The sequence below is a fragment of the Tribolium madens genome, unplaced genomic scaffold, assembly GCF_015345945.1.
Source record: "Tribolium madens isolate multiple individuals breed KSU strain unplaced genomic scaffold, Tmad_KSU_1.1 Scaffold_1;HRSCAF=32;Tcas5.2_LG8, whole genome shotgun sequence".
In the NCBI taxonomy this organism is placed as follows: Eukaryota; Metazoa; Arthropoda; class Insecta; order Coleoptera; family Tenebrionidae; genus Tribolium; species Tribolium madens.
Genome location: NW_025400984.1, coordinates 8,818,558 through 8,834,814, shown reverse-complemented (window position 1 = coordinate 8,834,814; position 16,257 = coordinate 8,818,558). Strand labels below are relative to the sequence as shown.

General features: G+C 35.4%; 2 protein-coding genes across 6 annotated transcripts in view; one reads left to right on the top strand and one right to left on the bottom strand.

Annotated features, from left to right (window-relative positions):
* The first annotated feature begins 65 nt into the window (after positions 1-65).
* On the top strand, positions 66-1,020 carry LOC123016287 (NADH-quinone oxidoreductase subunit B 2-like). The gene is made up of 3 exons (XM_044416593.1): positions 66-213; positions 305-774; positions 820-1,020. Exons 2-3 carry the CDS (start codon positions 305-307, stop codon positions 956-958), a joined length of 609 nt encoding a protein of 202 aa, XP_044272528.1. The 5' UTR covers positions 66-213; the 3' UTR covers positions 959-1,020.
* Positions 1,021-2,998: 1,978 nt separating this feature from the next.
* Positions 2,999-16,257, bottom strand: part of LOC123003597 (autism susceptibility gene 2 protein-like) — a 43,205-nt gene continuing 29,946 nt past the window's right edge. Inside the window, exons 6-14 of one of the 5 annotated variants that reach the window (XM_044396456.1) lie at positions 12,365-12,960; positions 9,754-10,031; positions 9,504-9,697; positions 9,370-9,414; positions 7,035-7,199; positions 6,735-6,770; positions 6,347-6,648; positions 5,964-6,300; positions 2,999-4,197 (exon numbers count right to left, since the gene is read on the bottom strand). In XM_044396456.1, the coding sequence (XP_044252391.1) occupies positions 3,589-4,197; positions 5,964-6,300; positions 6,347-6,648; positions 6,735-6,770; positions 7,035-7,199; positions 9,370-9,414; positions 9,504-9,697; positions 9,754-10,031; positions 12,365-12,960 (2,562 nt within the window). In that variant the 3' untranslated portion in view covers positions 2,999-3,588. The remainder of the gene's footprint in view (positions 4,198-5,963; positions 6,301-6,346; positions 6,649-6,734; positions 6,771-7,034; positions 7,200-9,369; positions 9,415-9,503; positions 9,698-9,753; positions 10,032-12,364; positions 12,961-16,257) is intronic. The other 4 variants (XM_044396457.1, XM_044396458.1, XM_044396459.1 and 1 more) reach the window with 4 other exon arrangements.

Below are 16,257 nucleotides of genomic sequence, written 5' to 3'. Positions count from 1 at the left end.
TATTAAAAAAATATGATTTTATAAGTTTCTGATACTTATCAGAATCCTTTACAGTGTCTTAATTTTCTATTCAATAAATGTACAATTTTTTTCAATATTAAAAAAAACCTGTCAGCTGTCACATTTTGTCAACCACCACAAACGTCAAAATTTCCTTGTTACGTAAAACAGCTATATTTAACAAAAACACTGCTGTGACTGGAACAATCCAAGGTAAAAATCAAAATTTATCATTTGTTGTACCATCGAGTCAAATTTCCGGCCTCACAGTTACAAAAAGCCACCCTAACCTCAAACTTTTTAGATGTTGCGTTCAGCCTTGGCCCCCATTAAAGACGCTCTCGCCCCCAATCTCCGCATTGCCGGCACCTTCGCCCAGCCTGTTCGAAACCAGTCAACCGAAGTGGCCCCCCGGCCCTACTCCCCGTTCCAGAAAACCAGCAACTTGGCCGAATATTCCCTCGCCCGTCTCGACGACCTCCTCAATTGGGGCCGCAAGAGCTCCATGTGGCCTTTGACGTTCGGTCTGGCGTGCTGCGCCGTCGAAATGATGCACATTGCGGCCCCCAGATACGACATGGACCGATACGGAGTCGTTTTCCGAGCCTCGCCACGACAAGCAGACGTTATTATAATTGCAGGGACACTCACGAATAAGATGGCCCCGGCTTTGCGGAAGGTCTACGATCAAATGCCCGAACCCAGATGGGTGATTTCGATGGGCAGTTGTGCCAATGGTGGCGGATATTACCATTATTCGTATTCGGTTGTTAGGTGGGTGAGTGGTTAGAAAGGAGAGGTTTTGATGGGGTGTTTCAGGGGGTGCGACCGGATCATCCCTGTTGATATTTACGTCCCGGGGTGTCCCCCGACCGCGGAAGCCCTGCTGTATGGAGTCTTACAGCTCCAGAAGAAGGTCAAAAGGTACAATGCCCTACAAATGTGGTACAGGAAGTAAAGTAGTTGTAAGAATAAAACTGTAAATAAGATTTAAACAAAAAATATACACAAGTCGAGTAATTTTTTTCATTACTAAAAGGGGAAATTGAATAAAGCTTTTTTATGACTAATGTTTCTAATATCATAGAAACAATATTTATTATATATTACATCACTCGATTCTTTTAGAATCGTACACATAAAAAATTGTTTTTTCTCCTAACAAACATTAAATAGAGCACAGTGATTTATCTACATTATATCGAAATGACAAGGCGGGTATCTACACGCGATTATGACTTAATTATATTACAAGCTACCTCGTCACGAATCCGGGGTAAAATCACGCCACCCCTCGATAAAACAGAACACTACGTGCCAGAGTACCGGTTCAAAGAACGTAAAATTGGTCCACATGATACTCTATGTACAAAACAAAACGAATTTTGGCACTGAGTATTAACAGATTAAATAAATCGAAAGCTACCGGACACAGTGGCACGCATAATGGGGCGCCCTCAAGTTGATGAAAATTTTCTTATTGCGTCGTTAAAACCGGCCCCCATTAAACAACACGAACGAAAAATAAATTACAAATTAATTATGTATAAATAAATGAGCTATGCATATGTAAAACGATGAAAAGTCATCAGTCTTAAATAAATTACTTAAAAAAAATGTACACAAATAAATAAGTTTAACAAACAAGATATCTTGGCTTTTACGTCCACAAGCTGTTACTTTCTTCCTCTTGGAATTTATTTACAATATTTCAGGCAGTTTTTCACTCAAATGGACAACTTGACGCGTCAACGTTGTCCAAATGGGTGCTTTATTAGGGATGCTCACGGCTGTCTATATGCATAAAACCTACACATTATACATACAAAACCACTGCAAAAATATTTCTAGGAACGATAGCCCCCTTACTATTTTTTGATTATGCTATTATAATGAGATCATGGAAGACGGATTTCGACGAGGAACAAAATTAATCTCCAAAATGCCAACGAGCTATCCACAGGAAGCCAATTCATAAGTTTTTTTGAAAAATAACATCGTTTATGTTTTTTGGTCTGGTAGTATTGAATTAAATTTCCGATCAAAGGGGCCTGTGACTTTCAAGTTAAGTTGACAACATTGCATAATACCAGATAACAACTCCATTGGCAACACTGAAAAACTGCTAATCCTTTGATGAAATGAATGGCAATTTAACGTTCGAATGTGATAAACTCAGATTGATGCCAACTTGAGAATAAAAATCAGTCATTTACCCGTAAGTTTGTAACAAAACATCTATTGGTGACACTGAATTATCTGTGATACTGAATTGTCTACAAAATTCGACATTCGACAATGTTGCCAAACTAAGAATTATGGCCTACTTGACTCAAAATTATATGCAATTGTGGGCATTAAATTTTGGTAGGTAATGTCATTTTGAAACTTTATCTTTTTGTCAAAAAAAAAAAAAAGAATTTTCCCTGTGTAATTTTGTCTGCTGTTCTTTCAGAAAATATACAGGGGTGTTCCATTTTTATTGTTACAAATTTAACCAGGCGATAGAATATTCAATTTTAAGATAAAAGTTTCCTATAAACATACATCAAAAAATTTTATATAAGGGAGCCACATCGCCTGAAAGGGGTGCATCTTTTAATAGATTTTTTCCAATATTTCAGAAACCATCGTAGATAAAATTACAAAATTGCGTACCATTGATAACCTTTATACACCCAAATGAATTCAAAGATAAAATGTTGAAATTTTTACTCAGTTTACTCAGGGGCGTCCTGAACTGGGGGGTTTAGGGTAAAAAGTACCCTAACGATTTTGGCGGTTGGTTTTTGTCACTTTCAGCCTCAAAATTCTAAATTTCATAGTTTTTCACAAAAAAGAGGTCTCTTGCGTTTTTTCGATAAAACTTTTTGAGTAAAATCAGTTTACAATAAAGAGGATAAAAATTAAAAGTTAAAATTTGTATCACCAGTTAAGAAACCCGTGATTAAAAATTTTGACAACTGATCTTTAAATTCGTTCAGGTGTTTAAAAGTAATCAGCTGTGCCAACTGTTGTAATTTTATCTATTCTGTAACATTTTTTGATACATGTTTATAGGAAACTTTTGTCTTAAAATTGAATATTCTGTTACCTGTTTAAGTTTGTAACAATAAAAACGGAACGCCCTGTATATGTCAAAACACCACCCCACTAACTGACAAATATTTTATTTTACTTTAACAAAGTGAAAATAATAATCATGGTGGAGATGATTTCAGGACAGCTAATTGACATCCACAAGAGAGCATGTTAGACAATGACATTGACTACCAAAATTTAGTGCTCACAATTGTACATTATTCATTGTTGCCAACTTAATTAGTGAATTTGCGTGTCAAAATTTTGTTCCCCGTCGCTATCGTCGAGTTACTCGGTGTGTGGTCTGGTCATGAAAGATCCCTACGATATAATTTCTCCAAAACATTAGTACAATTGTGAAAATAAATAAATAAAAAAAAATCGTAACAATGGACCACTTTCTAAAAGTAAACCAAGACACAAACAATACTATAATATCACCGAAGCACGATCGTTTTTTAGAAAATGATCCATCCCTGCGTGCTCTTAACTATCACACGGCATTTGCTATCGGGGCTCCTCCTTCTTGTGCAAGTCCGTCGGGGGCGTAACACTGATTTTGTGATGTTGTGCCGTCGGGGGTGGCGGCGGTCTCAAATGCATCAAACTCGGGTCTTTCCGCAACTGCGCCCCATAAGCCCCAAACAACTTCGCTCTTTCTTCTTCGGCCCTCATCGCGTCCACTAGCGGATTGTACCGCAACGAGTCGTACCGGTAGAAAGGGTCGGTCGTTGGCGGCCAATGACTGGAAGGCGGGGGCGGTGGAGGCGGCGCATAATGCGATAAGCCGTGTGGGAGCATCCGTGGCGGTTGAAGCGGCGGATGGCGGAGGAATGGGTGGTAGCGGTGGTCGGTGCGTGCCAGTAGTTCTTCTTCTTTCGATCGGGGCTCCTCCTTGACGCGGATATCGGGGTCGGGTTGGCCGTTGCGGAGGGGCGAACGGTCACGCATGACGGGAGGTGCGAGCTGTTTGGCGGATTCGGCCAATCGCTGTTGGTGGAGGAGGCGTTCGCGCTCACGTTCACGCTCCCGTTCACGTTCACGTTCGCGCTCCACCATCTCGCGGCGCTCGAGCTCGCGACGCTCTTTCTCACGACGCTCGCGCTCCTGCTGTTGCTGCAACAAATTAAACATAAAAATTTTAATCAATTTTAACATACAAACGACAATAAGCACAGTGTTTATAAAATTGGTGTTTAATTTTACCAATTAATCCATTTTTTTGTGACAGTCGAGTGACAGTATCTACTGAACGATTTCTTTATTTAAAAACATTTTTTACTATTTTTTTACTTTATTTTACAAGGTTTTTGTGCAACATATTGTGTATTTAAAGCATTTACAAATCTTGGTAACATGCTTTTAACTTTTTTTCTACTTAAAATTTGAATTATGTCATTTATAACTGTTCAAATAATACTTTCAAGGGACATTAATAAATAGTAAAAATGACATTTGACATTAAAAGCAAACACATACGCGATTTATTAATCAATTTCAGGTTTAAAAAAGACTAATGTTCTTTTTTTAATAAAATGGTAACAAAATGACAAGTATTTAGTAGATTTGTGTTTTATTTTATTTATTTTTGAAGTGACAATTGACAGTATCTGCCTATCTATTCTTATTTTGTGTTTTAATTTTTTATTGTAATTTTTACCATCTGATGATTTTATGTAAAATAAATGGTATTTAAAGTATTATTTTTCTGCTTAAAATTTTACTTATTTAACATTTAACAGAAACATAACTTCAAATAGTTCTTTCACGCGACATTGGCCAACAAATGAGTACTAAAAACAGCTTGAAAAAAGACAAATTGTGTTTTTGTCTCTATTTTTTTAATGAAAAAACAGATTCAATGGTAACGAAAGTGATAAATCTGCTGAACCATTATCTGATATAAAAAAAAACATAGTTCAGTGGTTACTTTCCCGTGCAATTTATAAAAAAAATATGGCGGCGAAAGTAATATTTTGGCAAGAGATACGAATTTTTTTAATAATTGGCAAATAACAAGTATTTAGTAGATTTATGTCTTATTTTACTAATTCCAATTTTTCCCAGTGTTGAAGTGAGTTGACATCTTTTTATTCTATGTAAAATAATTGTATTAAAGTATCTTTATTTTATGGCTTAAAATTTTAGTTATCTGACACTTTACAGAAAAACAACTTCAAATAATTTTCATTATTTCATTATTGACGAATAAATAAGATATTTACAGCACTAAAATCATACACAAAAAGTATTTTACCAATTTCAGCTTGAAAAAATTAAATTTTTGGAAGAAATACCTAGTCGCAATAGTAACAAATACAAAAGTGATAAATCTGCTGAACCGTTATTTCATAGTGTGAAAAAATATGGTTCATTGGTTACTTACACGTGTAATTAAGAAAAAATATGGCCATTGACATTTAGACAAAAGACATACTTTTTTGATTTAGACATTGTTTTTACTTTTAATTTAATATATGGAGTGATTCAAAATCAAGTGGCTCAATTTTAACCACAAATATCTCTCTACCAAAATTTACAAGATATGTGTTTTATTTTTAAAAATTATATTTTCTTCTAGTACTAAAATCACAGTAGGTATATGTCAAACTATTTTTTTTTCTTGTTTTAAACTTTTTTTGATATTTTGTTTCTTCACAGTTCAAATACACAATACCACTTTTACATAAAATTGATGAACAAATTGTAAGAATTTAAACAAACACAAAAAGGGATTTCACTAATTTTAGCTAAGAAAATAGACAAATTTTTATTTTCTTTTTTTATAAAATACAGTCAAAGACCATGGTTCAGTGGCATTTCTTTGATTTATTTATATGATACAGAAATGGGGGAATCCCAGACTTGTAACGTCAAAATACCTGTTGCTCAAGTCGCCTTTGCTTCTCTTCTCTCTCCCTCCTCTCCCTTTCCTCTCTTTCCCTCCTCAATCTCTCCCGTTCCCTCTCTTCGCGTTCTCTCGCTTCCCTCTCCCGTTGTTCCAGTATTGGATCCGGCTTAATATTCCACGGAGTTGGCGGCGGTAAACCCGGCAAAGTCGGCGGTAAAGCATTAACACTCGGTGGGAAATTCGGTACGGTCCTTTGCAATCCCCGCCAGGGATCATGTAACGGCCCCAATCCCAAATCCCTTGTACTACTAAACGGCGAAACCCCAAACGGAGACGTCGTCGATGCCGACCCGAAACCACTACCATACCTACACACACAATTTTTTCAACCATCACAAAAAAATAAACCCTCACCTGGTGAAGGGCGACATGGTGCTTCCCGCAAACGGCGATTTTCCTAAATGACTTGGGGGTGGCGTAAACAGAGAGCTGGGATGCGGCTGCTCGAACCCGGGGGGCCGATGCGAGGCCAGGGACGGCGGAAAGGGGATGTCATGGGGGCGACCGGCGTGAACACTTGGCGAGAAAAGGTGCGACGGGGGCCTCAAAAGCTCCGATTTGGCGGCGCTGCCACCCTTCGCCTCGCCACTCTTCTGCTGATGGTGGTAGATCTCCCAGGCGACTCTGACGTGCATCGCGTTCCATTTTCCGGTTTTCTGAAAATTAATTGATTGAAAAATCGACAAAACGACGGATGAAAAATGATAATGAAAGGCATAAAAGCGCGATTTAAGCTACGTACCATCGGTTTTGGTTTGGTCGGGTCTGTGGGCATCGACTGTGGACAAAGAAAAGCGTTAGGGGTGGCAAGGCATGCCCTGTTAGTGCACATTGGCATGCCGCAAGCATGATGACAACTCCACGACACACTTTATCGACAATTATTATTTTTTACGACTTGGAATACCCCGCAAATGTGATAAAAACAAGCAATGACACATACCATCGAAACATTTGCGTTAGTAAAGCATTAGTTATATTAATATTCACGTTAATAAGTGTGTCGTTAAGCACAATTATGCATGATGGCATACGAAAATACCTTTGGTTGAAACGTTGACAGGTGATTTGGGGGCACAAACGGCGTAGGACCAGCCGTTAGGCCCGGATGAATTAATCCAGGTGTGTATCCAGGATAATTCGACATACCGATGTTTTGTCGGTAAAAAGGCGACTCAACACCGCCCATTTTCGGGATATCCTTAAACTAAAACAACAATTAAGTAAAAAAATCACATTGAATCACAAATCATGTGTAGTACAGGAGAACCTCGATAACTCGAAATTTCCGAGCATTTACTAAGAAAAATCAAAGTATTTTTTTAAGTCGATTCGTTTTTTAATTCCCACTTTTTCGAAAAAATAAGGAAAAATACACGGTGAATCAGAAATACAAGTGTTTTAACACGTGAAAGAACTCACCTAATAAAACAACTTTTCTATATAAAAAAGTATAAAAAATTGTTTTTGTTTTCCCCCATAATTTTGTTTAAACGAGCCGTTCAGTGTTAATAAATAATCACAACAATGCAGTTCTTTTAATGTTTCTATCACAACGAAAATATTTCGGAATTTTTAATTTGATACCCATAGGCGGGTGTACGTTTTGATATGTTATCAAATCAAATTTGAAAGTTTTTATTGAAAAATTACAAATAGGAAAAAATGTATTATTTATCGAAATGTGTGTAAAATTAACACACGTATTTCTGATACACCCTGTATATTAGACAGTTTTTAATAAAACTTTAATGTCACCCCGAAGACAAATAAATAAAGTATATACAGTGTGTCCCCGGATAGCTGAAAGACTCCTGTAAAAGATTTAAAAAATGTCGATGTAAAATTAATTTTCATTTTTGGGGTTCAGCCCTGTTTAGTTAAAGACTATAATCTCTAACAAGATTTTAGTTTCAAAAAATCAAGTATGCTTTGGAAATTAGAAAAAAACACCATTTTTCTGTAAAGTCCTTTTATGTAGCAAATATGACAACTGATTTAGAAAACGGTAAAAGTTGTTTGGATGCATTACGACGCTATCCCGTAGATCAGATCCTAGCATCTTGACGTCATATCATTAATCGTACGACTGTAAGGGGCGCAAAAAATGATGAACATGAAATTGTGTAATATTCAAATTATTTTATGACGTTGCAAATGCGGGATTAAGCAGTCTTGAACAAAAATCTTTTACACCAAAACTGTTACGAAATGGTTTTTGTGACATTTTTGAGAGAATTATTACAATAACGAGTCAGTCTTAGCCAAGCTCCCGTAGGAGTTACTTGAATTGTAATAAATCTCCGAATAAATTATTTATTTCGTGGTTTAGTGCGCAATTAATTGTGTAGAAATGGGGGCGTGTTGGGTATTTTCGAGTGCCTAATAGGCATTTAGTAGTTCGCGTTTTTTAAATTTCGAGTGATTAGTGAGTGCCAATGGGAGAATGGAGAAGCCAATCGTGATACAAGGATCCGGATTAAAAGGTAAGTCAACAATAACTTTTAATTTATTAGAAAAATCTCATTTAAATTTTATTTAATATTTTCAACTGATTTAGTAACACATTAAACTGATTTTGTGTTTCTTTATTTTCAGTAAGTCCGTTTAGGAAGCAGAGGCAAATTGCTACAAAAGGTAGCAGAAGAAGATGCCATAAAGGTTAGTGAATTTTAATTTTTTCTTTTGTTTATCGCAAAGTGAAGTGTGTGAATTTGTGATTTTTGAGTGCAACAGCAAGTATTTATTAAATTATAAATAGAAATTAGTTGTTTTAGATAAAATGTATTATTTCTCAAATTCTTTTTCAAAATTTGTAGAAAACGAGGCTGCTACCAAACAATTGAAAATTAATATTGAAATTTGAAAATTAAATTCTGTATTGAGATTCAAAAAGCAATCCTTTTAAAAACTTGTAATGTTGTTCGGAAATGTCTCAATACTAACGAAATTCATTATAACATCAAAAATAATAACTTAATAAATAATAATTCATTAAATTACGAGGCGGAAGATCTGTAGTGGTGCTAGACTGGGGAGTTTAGGGGGGTTTTCTTACACTAATCTCATTTCAAAATTCATTAATATCATTACTTGATATCAATATCCGTAATGATAAATCTTGCCTGACTGCAACTTTTTTAATAAATTTTTCGTCGTATTTTCCACATAAAAAGCTCTTTACAGTATTACAAGTTTTTTAAAAATTTACAAAACATACTTGATTTTTCAAAACTAAAATAATGTTAGAAATTAATCTTTTCGACTTAACAAGGTTCTACTGTATATGTTTTACCTGCAAATTTTTTGCAAAATTGCCGGCAAATGTCACATTATACACACAAGAAATTCATTTTGGTAGTAAAATTTATACTCACACTGCTGCCAGTTCGTCTCGCTAGGCGTTCCATTGGTGATACGGTCTAATCGAAAACATAATTAATTTACTCGTAATTTTCGAAAAAATTTGCTGGTAATAAACAAATACAAGTTTTTTTTGCTTAAATCTTACCAATGGTGATGGGAATAGCGATGAGGCACCCGGAGGTGGCAACAGCGACGTCGTATGTTGATGCACGTGTGTGTGGTGGTGCTGATGCTGGTGCATTTCAGTTCTTAAGTACGGTGGGGGCGCCACTCCCAAGCTGCGATCCTGCGACGCTAAAAACCTATTATCGAGTTCTCTCCGCAGCATATCGGCTTGATCTAAAAAAAAACATACAATTTACAATAATTATCACAAAAAAAATCAATCAACTGACTTGTTTGGAACAAACTTTCCGCCGAAAACGGATTTGGATTTGGTGGTTGTACCGCCGATGTTAACGGACTTGCCCTCGACACCGGTGGCAAAGGTGCCGTAAACATCGGTGGTGGGAAAGACGAATGCAGAGGCGGCGTCGGTCGAGGAGGCGCCGGACTCAGTTGCGGGGTAGGTCCCGTCCAAGGTTTGCTCATGGCTAGACTAGAAGACACTGTGGTGGGGGGCGGACAGCTCAGAGGAGTCACGCTGCCTCGACTGAGACTGCTGACATTGCTACTGCAAAAATTGCGCTTTTAAAACAAATTTTTCCTTTAGAAACTTTTTTATCATCACAACCAACTTCAAGGTCATTTGACAAATTCAAAAACAACACATAACGCATTAAAATTTTGATTTTTTTTATTGTATTCTTTAATGATATATTAAAAAAAAACAAGTTTCATAAAACCAGTCTTGAGGCACGAATTCAAGTTTAAAAAACGAGTGACGTCGCGTTCTTTAATATGTCTATTTGAGAATCAAAACGGAGGCAAATTACAAAAATAACTATTTTACAATTTTTAAGAGTAATGAACATAAGTGAATCAATATTTTATTAGATTTTGTTTAGTAGCACGATGTTTTTAAGTTTTGGTTGACATTTTTTAAATTTGAGTATTAATTTTTTTTTATCTACGATCATAGGTTCATTATGCTACTCATAATTCATACTTATCATGAGTCACAGATCTGTCATTATAACTAATATAAATTTTGTAAGTAGAAAGTGTTTTATTCAAAAAGATCGTAGATAAAACGTCGTCTACTCGCATGTAAGGGCTATTATCCACTCAGGGGATTAAAAAATTCGTCTACGACTCGTTTTTTAAACTTCACCTTCGTGAATAATAGGCATCATTATGTGCTCGTTGAATAGTATACTATTTTTTTGCAAGTCTAAAAAAATTTATGCCGATATTTGTATATTAGTCTCCTCAACTCTCTGTTAGAGCACTACATTTTGAAAAGTCTCAATTGAGACAATTTCTCAATTTCTCTAAGAAATTTTTAAACGTTTTATTGTAAGTCTAGATATTTTTTTAATTCTATTTTAAATCACTATTTCTGATACTTTCTTAGTGGTAGTATAAAGCAATCTGTAAATAATTCAATTTTAATCAGTTTAAAATGTTAAATGATCAATATTTAATTAATTTTTGCACAATAAAAAATTAAAAATGATCAGTATAATATAATATTTTGCACAGAAAAACAATAAATCCTAAGTAAAGCACGCACAGTATTTTATTGTAATTTGTTCAGTAAAAAAACTCAATTTGCACAGTAAAAATAATAAACGCTCAGTAACTTTAATCAAAATTAGTAAAACAACATAAAATTTAAAGAATTTTCAGTCTTGGTTGCATAACAATGTATGGCCCCTGCGCAAGAATGTTATTTATTATTGGTACTTATTTTTATATTACTGAATATTTATTATTATTGGAGGGTAGTATATGTATTAGCAAGGGCCCCTGCGCAAGAATGATTTTAGCAAGGAGTAGAAACTGTGCACAAATGGTAATCAGTCTAATCAGCGTTCCGATTTTGCATGGAAACATTTTGTTTGTAATCGTGTGAATATTAAATTAATTAGTTTTGTTAGACATTCATTCATTGTCTTTACTATGCATTTATTATTTTTGTAGTGCATTTAATTTGTTCCCGTTTCTTAGTCTCCCCAAATGTTCTTGCAATTGGTACATATACGCCACCTTTTGACATATTCTGTAGAATTTGACCACCGTTACTAGTGTTTTATTAAATTTTGTTAGTAGAAAAATGGTGATTCTTTCTTTGAATTGGTATTTTTTGTTATGTTTCCTTTACAAAACTTGATAAAATACCCGAATTTTAAACTTGATGATTTACGAGTTGTTGATGTTATCAGATCAACATTTCTAAACACAACTCACGCACTTTTGCATGAGTAACACAAACTTCTGTTTACAAACATATTAAATTTTTATTTGTTTAATCTTTTATCGTTTTTTTTTTCTTTTTCTACTAAAAACGTTATGCTTTCAGAGTTTATCACTGAAACGTTTATCCTTTATATTTCTACGTATTTTTATTAAATTTTCCTTTTATAACATAATATGTCGTTATACAATTGCGGCAGATTTTTCATTCGATTCATATAAAAATGTAGAACTGGCCTTATGTGAAACTAACCTCACAGCTAGGCAAATCAAAATAATTTATTAAATTTTATAAAAAACGTACTACTGGCATTATTGTATCGACGCTAAAAATATTTTTTTTTTGTTTCAAATGTCAATCATAATGACAATAACCTTTTTTTGAATTGACATAAATTTGATGTCCATAATTCCGTGTCCGCAATTGTACATGACAAAACATACAATTTCCAGACAAGTACCAGGAATTGAAGAAATGAATCTCTATTAAAACTTGATAACACCTTGCTGTTCATAAAGTAGCAATTACAGAGTAAATACAGCCTCATCAAGGCCTCCATTTGCTACTTCATTCCATGACAGCTGATTAAAGCCAAGCAATTACAATCCAGTTCACCTTGACCTTGGTACTAATCAATTATCCCTCACCTGTAACTCTCCCGTTCCCTGTTAGGGCTATGCCCTCGCGGCGAGGGAGCTTTAACCGTCGCCGTGGTGGCCGTCGTCGCCGGTACCGTCGTCGTTGAAGTACTTGGTGGTGGTACCGGTGTATGTACCGCATAGGGCGCATACAACGGCTGGTACGAGGGATGATGGTACTGGCCGGTTCCGGGTGCGACCGGAACATTAGCTGATGTGGCCACCGCCGGACTATCCGTTCTCATTGCATGTGTGGCGGCACCGGTCGTCGAATCGGGATGATGGGCGATGGGGGCGGCCGCCGGTTGCGGCATCGTCACCGGCGGCACACTGACTGGAACACTAGCTGGTGGTGGGGCAGGAACATCACCCACCGGCGGCTTATTGTTGCTTCCAGGAGCGGCGGTACTGCTCGCCGGGGGGTGCAACGGTGGTTGCTGGGCGGGGGCCGGCGACGGTACGGGGAGGTTGGGGGGAGTTGGAGCGGGAACGGGGGAATTACTCGTGCCATTGCTCAATGGTAAACTAGGCGGTAGTGCGCCGGGGAACTCCCGCTTCCTGGACGCCGGCGTCGAGGCGAATATCACCGAGCTGGCGTCGGAACCCTGAAACAAAAATTTATCCAATCATTTTAATTATCCTTCACAATTGACGCCCCTCTCCACTAATATAATAATAAGGCGTCTCGGTAATTACAGTAGAACCTCGATAACTCGAACCTCTATATCGAGCAATTTTCGACTTTAAGTCGAACGTCATTTTTTTTTAATTCCCGCATTTTTCCTTTATGCGCATTAAATAAATTTTTTCAGTATGCATGTCTTCCGATCATTTACTCAAAATCTAAGGTCTATGATAGCTTTTTCAAAACCTATTAGACAGTTTTCAAAAAAGTTTTTTTTCTGTCACCTCAAAGACAATAAGATATATACAGTGCGTTCCCGGATAGGTAAAAAGACTCCTGTAAAAAATAAAAAAACCTCGATTTAAATTTTCAGTTTTTGGGGTTCATCCCTCTTTAGTTAAAGACTAATTTCTAACATGATTTTAGTTTTAAAAAATCAAGTATGCATTGGAATTTAAAAAAAAAAACACTACTTTTCTCTAAAGTGTTTTTTATGTAGCGAAGATAAATAGTTATTAAAAAAAGTTATTTAGAATCATCAGCCTGTTTCAAAAAAAACAGCCAACTGTGATTTTAGTTTTTTCCAAAATAGTTATGCTTTTTAGTAACAGATACGTTAAAAAGTTATTTAGTAGTAATAACATTACCCACTAATTTTTTTTTAATGTGTTTGATCTATTGACACGTGTATCAGGGTACATTAACATCCCTAATTACGAATTTGATAAGAAAAATTCTCCATCACGTACAGATTTTAAGTTACAGGAAAAATAGTTTTCTCAAATTTTATCGTAAAAATTGTTCATTTCAAATAGAAATTAATTAAATAGACGACGAAAGAAATCAATTTATTCACTAAACAAGAACAATGTTGAAAGATGTATAAGATTTTAACATAAATTTGTTGTAGATGAGTTTTTTGCAAAAGCTGACTTTCTTTTGTAGGATGTTTTAACTTCCCTTATCAGGAACCAGCAGTAATCCCCCATCATAGCTGAATCCCATATTCCTTGGTACCTCTTTTCCATCGTCAATATATCCTGGTGAAACCTTTCCCCTTGCTCGTCACTAACGGCACCCAAATTAGGGGGAAAAAAATTAAATGAGAATGGAGAAAATGAATTTTAAGTGTTTCGTTTTTCGGCGATTTTGTCGAACATATGATATCTTAAAATGCCTAACTTGAAAATTTGACGTGCTATGGAATTTTCTTTATCATTTTTGAGTTTAGCACATAGAATTAAACAAAAAATAACTGTTTTCTTCTCAGTCACAAAATGCTTGTTGGCTAGTGTAATCTAAGTGTGAAATTATCTTATTCATAATAAAAGAACACTGTTAAAAATAACAACCTTTGATTTATTAAATAAACATAAAAAAATGAAAAATCATAGTTGGCCGATGATTTTGAAATTTGGAATCTTAGATGTTGATTGTGAACAAATTTTTTAAATAACTTTTGTCATATTTACCACATAAAAGGTACTTTACAGTAAAATAAGTTTTTGAAAATTTCCGAAGCATATTTGATTTCAGAAAACTAAAATTATATTAGAAATTAATCTTTAACCAAGCACGGCTAAACTCCAAAAAATTAAAACTTCAATCAAATTTTTTTTATCATTTACAAGTCATTTTACAAGCGGTTTTTTTTAAATCACAGAAAATAATAATTAATATAAATTAAGGTAAAATAAAAAATGTGGTTGTATTTTTTTTTTTGAAAAAATTACACTAAAGTAGATAGTTGCAATCATTAGATCATAATCTTTATGAGAACAATAGTTTTTAGTAGGTTGGAATTTAAAAAATTAAAATTCTTGTAGAACTCAAAAACAAAAGCAAAATTTTATTCTTAGTTTTTCCAAGTATGGTTCCATACTTTTTATTCTTCTGGTATATAATTTTAAATTTTTCTTGTACTTATTTATGTATTTTTATGCCATGAGAAGTTAATTTTTGTGAATTTAAAATAAAACAATCTAGAAAAAGTATCTCTATTTCGAAATCTCGAAACTTTTTTTGGCAATTGGTACTTCGATTTAACGAGGTTCTACTGTACTTACTACAAGTGACAGAAGGAAGCCGCTTTGGTCCGTTAAGGAGATTTCCTCAACCGCATCCGATAACCCTAATCATCCCCAATCCTTCCACCCTTCATTGCAGTAGATGCCCCGACTCGCACTTAATTGTGTTTTAATGAATCATTAAGGTGCGGATGGTGGCGTATTAATTGCAAACTCGGTTGCAAACGCTTTAACAAGCTCGGTAATTGCACCCCGGAGAATCCACCAACGGCGACGTTTCGCACCTATATGCCTGTTATCATCAACAGAGGTCACGCACTTTATCATGACTCTTCATTAAACGACTCTCGTGTAGGTAAACAATGAACGGACGAAAGGGTGCGTGATGTGTTTTATACGACACTTTTCATAAGTGGATTCCTGCCACACCAATGATAAAACTTTATTACATCAGTTAAAAAAAAACAAGAACTTGTTTTCTGTTGTTGCGTTAAAACTTCATATGTATTTTACTGACAGTTTTTCATATTTCAAAGACTATCATCCTTTGTTTCGTTTCGCTGACGGTTCGTGTTGTTTTCTTTAAAGAAAACAAGTAAATAAAAACTTTAAACATAAAAATGTCATAAACTTCCACACAAAAGAAACGAAAAATAATCCCTAAACAATTCATGAAAATTCCCAAGACGATTCATGAAAGAATGATTGCAGGATATCCACATCTTTATTCTACCGTAAAATTTTGATCTAAACAATTTCACCAAAGTCGGAAATCGATGAGAATGCCAACACCGGAAGACCACCGGAAGCGACTAATCCTGAAACGTACCAAAGTGGTGCTCGAAGATTAACCTCTGAAAGGTCCAATTACCGCAACGAAATGTATGGACCAACCGCTACATTTGTTTCTCCAAAAAAGTTTTACTATTTATTTTTAGTCTGTTATGTTATTACAAATTAACAGCTCATAAAACGGTGAAATGTTGTTGTTGAAAATTTGTTTTGCAATTTGCAATTTTTTTTCCGATTCGAACATCTGGTTCACGCTAAAAAACCTACCTTATAACCCCCCTGTGCACTATCATTCCTTCCACTGGTCTCATGAATAAAACAGGAGCCCCGTAACTATATAGCTTAGTTTTTATGTCGTGTCGTTGGCAATAATAAACCCTTCGGCTTGTGTTCTTCCACACGCGAGTTTCTCATCCTTTTCGTCGACAAGGACAAGAAAATGTTTATTTGTGGCAATT